At 38.1% G+C, this 6,642-nt stretch overlaps 1 protein-coding gene across 1 annotated transcript in view; it reads left to right on the forward strand.

Moving 5' to 3' along the window:
• Nucleotides 1-6,191, forward strand: part of MAN1A2 (mannosidase alpha class 1A member 2) — a 134,778-nt gene extending 128,587 nt beyond the window's left edge. Inside the window, exons 12-13 of the mRNA XM_032182618.1 lie at nt 2,469-2,584; nt 5,606-6,191. Coding sequence (XP_032038509.1) covers nt 2,469-2,584; nt 5,606-5,738 — 249 coding nt within the window. The 3' untranslated portion in view covers nt 5,739-6,191. The remainder of the gene's footprint in view (nt 1-2,468; nt 2,585-5,605) is intronic.
• The last annotated feature ends 451 nt before the right edge of the window (nt 6,192-6,642 follow it).

A 6,642-nucleotide genomic window follows, 5' to 3' on the forward strand; every position in this document is an offset into this window, starting at 1 on the left:
GCAGCCCAATTTGGTAACGAGTTTACATTGCCAGATCATTCTTAGAGCACTGTTGGCCATTTTTTAATTAAGATAATTATATTGATATAGTATAGTGCTGTTTTCTTCTTATCATAATGTGTTCTGGTACCATGTCAATTGCTTTAGAAATGTTTGTTTTATTACACTTTTGCAGTTTCCTTTATCTGCCACTTTGTAGACCTTAAAGAATGAAATCAAGCTTGCAGAGAAAATTGTTTTCTGTTAAACCATGCTGATTGGTGTCAATTGCCCTCTTGTTCTTTTTTTATTTATTTATTTATTTTTTATTTTTTTTTACTTGGGTTTCCACAACTGCTTGGGATTTAGGTATGTCATCCTAAAATTATCCAGTCAGCCTGCCAGAGCTTTGTAATAGTAGCATTCCCTTGATACTCTTCCAGTCCTCTAGGACTTCCCTGAATTCCAGGGTGCAACAAAAATTAGAATCATTTTGTCAAGGAAATTTATCTTGAGTGAAAGAGTATCTAGGTAGCAAACCAGATGCCTGTGCGCCAAGTACTTTGAGACCTGTGTAAAGACAAAACACTGCAAATTTCAAGTGGCTTTTAAGCAGCTTGTCTTCAGCACCAAACTCTTCAGTGTCCTGAAGTACTGTATGCCTCTGAATCAAGGCCAGTTCATTCACCCTTACTTGGTTGAATAGATATTTAATAGTCTTCTGGTGAATTTTTTCCTTTACAGTTCTTTACTACTACAAGCATGAGACCTTCTACGAGCGTTTTGACCTTTATTCATACATATCACACCTGCCTAGCAGCTCACTGAATTTGTAAGGAGGAATGGACAAGTGGTTCCATAAACAGCATGTGCATTACTTCTTCAGAAGTATAACACACAATTATTTTTTTCCTTTCCTTTTTTTTTTTGTCTCCCCCCCCTTCCCACGTGCCTTTAGCTGCCATGCAATAGCCAGCATGACTTGTGATGTGCAAGAGTACTTGAAGAGATTGTCATGGGTGTGGGTGCTCTTTAGTTACACATACACCTTCTTATCCAGACTGTAGAGAGAACTTGGGTCAACCTATGTCCCACATGTGAATAGTCTCAGTGTCGCCCTATACTGCAGCAGTAACCCGATCTGAAAAGAATTCATCCATACACTTTCTTCTTGTGTGAAGGCTCAAGTCCCAGCAAAAAAAAAAGGAGTTTTTCCAACCAAAATTGGAGACAGCTCCACTTGAGATGAGGAAATACAGAAAGAATTAGACTTTGCCAAGAAAGACAAGAAATTTGGTGTCATGCAGAAAGAAACTTCATGCAAACTAATGGACCAAATTATACATGTAGATTACTAAACTACGGGTAGCTGTGTTCAGTAGTTGTTAATGACAGACATCCTGAGCCAAACAGTTTCCTTCATCACTGTGCCTTTTCTGACCCTGCATAAATCTATTAAAAGAGTTCATGTCTGCTGAGGAAGCATCACCAAAATAGTGGGGAAGCACAGATTATCTGTGAATCATTTCAGAGTCATTTATTTGGGGCTGGTTTTAATGGCTGATATCCTTGCATGCTGTAAGTCCTGAGTATGAGGCAAATGATTGAAAGCATAGGCAAGAGGTGCTCTGCACTACTGATAGTTTCTTCCCAGTCTCCTCCTCTTTGAATAGGCTTTTTGCAGTACTGTGTTGGAACTGATTAGCTAGGTGGTTTGTGAACCAAGGATCCATTGGCCCGTTTCCTCATGGAAGGTTTATGGATTTAAACTTTATGCTTTAAAGATAAAATGCTCTTCTGCAGGCCAGCACACAAATTGACCTGAGTTTCAGCTGTATAAAGGGGAAACAGAGAAAAGCATATATAGGAGATGGAAATGTGGGAAGAAAGCAGCAGCTGGAAGAGTTTACAAGATGAAATGAAAAGTCCCTAAACATGAACAATATTCAATTCCTATTTTCAATAAGTCATAAAAACAAATTACTAGTTACAGAGTTCCTATAACTTTTCAGATTCTTCCAGCTGCATAATCCAGGATGTTTTTTATCTCCCTACGCTCCCCAGACCACATACTACCTTGGTTGAGAGACAAATGTTCTACGTAGTGTTACCTATGACCAGACATAGCAGCTCAGTCTAAAAAAAGTCAGCAAAAGTGTACTGAGGCCATGTCTTCCCACTAATATCAGCCAACAGTGAATACCTAGGAAAGAACATATTCTTCCCCAGATACCATTTTAGTTTCTAGTGTTTTGCCAAATGTGGTGTCTTTTGTATTTTTGTATTTTTGTACGTGTCCATGTGTCCAGTCCTTTTTTTTCCATCTGTCATAAACTTTTAACATCTACGATATCCTCTGACATAAGATTTGTGACAGAATTATGCAGCTTGGAAAAGTCCTGCCTATTTTTTTGATCAAGTCTTATATTTCAGTGTGTTCACATTTTGTTATACAATTGATTTTATTTTCTTTAATTTTTTTTTTGCAGGCCATCGACAAGTATTGCCGAGTCAGTGGTGGCTTTTCTGGTGTCAAGGATGTCTATTCCTCATCTCCTACATATGATGATGTACAGCAGAGCTTTTTCCTTGCTGAAACTTTGAAGTAAGCTGTCTTCACTCGTCTGCCTGTAAAAGGCAGTATCTAAATTCCAGAAGAACATGTTGACTTAAATAATCTGTTGTCTTGTCAGGGCAGTTTGGGCATTCTTTTATTCCCAGCTTTAGGTCCAAGGCCAGCCTATTTTCCCAGCAGAAAATACAGGTAGAATTTCCCATGCAAGAAGCTTATGCTGAGGGAGCTTTCATTTTTAAGACTTCAGTGTGATTTCTGGCATCACAATAGAGGACAGATATCTCCCTTTTAAGAGATTCCATTTGCAAAAGACATTTTTAGATACACTGACTTGACATACTCTGTTACTGTAGAACCTGTTTTTCCTGTGTGTGTCACTGCAAGGGAATAAATGGGGAAAAAGATTTCCTCCATGCCCTTGGATTATTTTTCTGTATTTCTCCTATAGCATATTTTTCTAGAATGCTTTTTGTTGTAAGCAAGAATACCAGGCATATTTTATAATCTTTCATGTACTTCATATTTTAGAATCTTTTAAATATTCTTCAATCAAGTTGAGTCTGCAGGACACCTGTAGTCTATTGCACAGAGGTTAACGTACTCTGTTGCATATTGGGTTCAACGTATAGTTCAAAGCTTCTTTTTGATTCATAATTAAAAAAAAAAAAAATCTATTCAGTACTAGAATATGCTATAATCTTTAAGTTACAGAGACAGTAAGAAAATATAATACAATAAGAAAAATGTGTAAAGATAAGAAAGATAAGAATATGTCATGGAGACATTAAGAGATCAGTTTTTAAAACAGGAAGTTTATCATGACTACTCATCTCTTCCATCAATGATGTGACCAGCTATCAAGAGCACTCTTTTGTCATGCAGCTGTGATCATGCTGGAGTTTTGCCTATAAAGCAATATCTCCAAACTTGTGACAGTTTCTTGACAGTCACATCAGTGAATTTGGTAATTCAGTTCTGGCATTGGAATCTACCAAGGTTCCTGTGTAGGTTACCTCACTGAAACCTTGTGAATTGTCTACCTTCGGGAGAAAAGGGTGTGAGTTTGCTATATTCCTTACCCCTTTTTTCCTCCTGTATAACATTTTGCAGAATATTTTTGTTTGTTAATTTCATGGAATTAACCAGAAGACACTTTTGGCCTTTGAATGAGGCCAGATCTGCTATTAGTTGTTGTTGTCTCTGGTTATATATCTGTGCCACTTTCTGCCAACATGTGTTGGAAGGGATGATACATATGTAGTTGTACAAACCTGTCAGTTGTGAAGACTCATTAAGGTGTCCTTTCTATCATTACAACCCAGTGATTTAAAGAAGAAACAGTTGTAATCATTTGCCAATCTAGCAGGGTGTGCAGCTTTTGCAGAATAAAACAGGGTTTTTTTCCTCTTTTTTTTTTTTTTCAGACTTTACAGTATTTAGCAGGTTTTAGCTGCAACTTGTGTCTCTCAAGATTGATTTGGGGTATTAGGAGCTCAAAATACATAGGTGAGAAAACAGGTCCTGACAGTGGCAGCACTGTTGCCTACTTCAGGCACCACAACAGGTTTCACTGGTGAGAAAGGACTCCCAGGTTCATCACACGAAAGGGAAAGATTTGTCCATTCTGTCCTTCAGCTGACTCCTTACCAGACTTCTCTAAATTGTCACAATATTTTGTTTCCCTGTATTATCATTGTAAAAAGAAAATCAGCCACTGATACGTACTCTGACATCTTTATTAAGTTTATTTCAGTCACTCTTTTGAGTTCATTTTCTGGAGCCTAAAAGCTATACTCTGAAAGGAAGAAGCAGAAGTTTCAAACAGGTCCAGTCAGAGGCACAGTACTCCCCCAGGAAGTGGTCCATCTGCCTATGTGATCCATCTGCCTATAAGAAGCCAAATTAGAAAATGAAATCTGCTCCTAAGGGACTTCTGCGGTGACAGAACTGATGTTCTGTATCACTAGAATTCTGTTTAGATCTTAAATAATCACAAGTAGATCTCAAAATACACTGTTGTGTCGCTCAGTAACTGGATGTGCTATAGCTCAAGCAGTGACACATGAGTATAGACAGTGGAAATTGCCAGCATCTGATTCAGAAAGTGAAGTAAGAGCAGCCTCAGCAGAGTGAAGACAGAACAATGTGTATGCACATGCTGGATGTGACAGAACCCACTAACAGGAGTGACGCCCTTCCTTGTTCCATGCTACAAGACCTGTCATTTTCTGGATACCAGGAAATCAGGCTGAAGCAAGAGCTGAGAGGTCCTGTACATCTGTGATGTTAAGCTTGCACATGCACAGTCAGGTTTTCTGGAACAAGGAAAATACTTTTGAATTTTAGCATTTGAGTTTGGAAGCCTTGACAATATCCCTACCACTAATATCCCCACACACACTCAAAAGTGTGTATTAAGAAAAAAGAACCAAGAAATAGTCTTTTTCCACATCTGTCCAGAAACTTTAACATTATTACATGCTTAATTTTCTCTGCATTGCTTTATAATATACATTTATGAATCCTCTCTGCACAATATATTGGCCCATTTCCTCCCACCCAGAAGCTGAACCAGCTTCCAGCATGGTGATGACAAATAAGACATCTGGCATGGCTTATTGGCATCTCTTGCACTTTCTCTAAATCTTTGATTTGGTTTGAACAGAATAGTCATTTCCAAGGGGGTTTATTCCATTACGAACACTTTTTTTGCCTACTTTTCTACTGCCCTTCCTCCCAAATCCTCATGCTTGGTGTCTTGATGTTTGTAATATATAGTAAGTCTTTGAAAGGAGTCTTGAAAAATGGAAGTTACTTGGAAAAGTTAAAATGCTGTCTTTGTAACAACTTTTCATCTCAGGGCTTGAGTTGATAAAAATAACTCTTCAGATCATCGTAATGGCAAAAGTTGTGTGGATGCTATAAAAAGATTGAAAGCAAATAACTTTTTTATAGCTTTAGAGGCTGACTGGTGGGGCATGCAGCTGCTATGTTGCTATCTGTTGCTAAGCTTTAATACCCACCATTTTTCTTCTCTGTATTGATATCTAGGTATTTGTATCTGCTTTTCTCCAATGACGACCTTCTCCCGTTAGACAACTGGGTTTTTAACACAGAAGCTCATCCTCTGCCTGTTTTACATTTAGCAAACACCACACTTTCAGGAAATCCTGCTTATCGATAAAATCAGCTCTAAGAAGAGGAAGAGAGACTTTTCAGCTCTGTTTTGTTTACATGGACCACTTGAAACTTTAAGCAGGAGAGGAGAAAGACACTTGATAAATCTAGACCTCCGAGTCAAGTACAGGCGTGAGAAACAAAGCCCTTCAACATATAGATAAGCAAAACTGAAAAAAAAAAAATTGTTTTATATATGACCAAAACACATCAGTGTGGTATTTGCAGGACAGAGACTTCACGTGCTTTGAACCCTCACAAGACATGGAATCTACTGTTTAATATAAATGCAACAGTGTAAGGAAGAAGAGGTTTTCCTGTTCAGCAACAGAAACTTGCTGCTGCTGTTGTTGGCTGTTGCAAGGAACAGTACACCAGTCACCTCTTCAAATCCGGGTGGGTTCCAAATACTTAGATTTTTTTTTCTTTTCTTTTTTTGTTTGTTTGATGATGGCATGAACAAAGCAACAACAAAAAAAAAGCAACATCACTGCACCAGCAGCATCAGGATTTGAATATTTTTTTTCTGTACCTGTCTGAATTTTCTAAGGATCATCAGTTTGCCCAGACTGGCAGCCATTCTCAGTGCCTCTAAACCATTAAAACTGAACTATAAAAACTATTGCTTCCTCATGTCCCTTTTCAAAACAGTGTTGAAAGCTCTGTGTTGTATGCTCACATCCAAAACATAGTAAGCATTTGGTTTGTAGTTCATTGTCAGCAACATTAGCTTAGTTCATTTGGCATGCTACAGTCACAAAGTGTTGAGCATATTGCAGGGGTAGATAGAAGCCAAAGTTTCCCTTCCTCGCAAATCCTGTCACGTGGAAAGTCTACATTCTCTTATTTGTTCTTGTTTCTTCTAGCCAAATATACAGAGATAACAACATGAGAAAAGCAGTCTCTCATGA

This window comes from Aythya fuligula, chromosome 1, assembly GCF_009819795.1.
Source record: "Aythya fuligula isolate bAytFul2 chromosome 1, bAytFul2.pri, whole genome shotgun sequence".
Lineage (NCBI taxonomy): Eukaryota > Metazoa > Chordata > Aves > Anseriformes > Anatidae > Aythya > Aythya fuligula.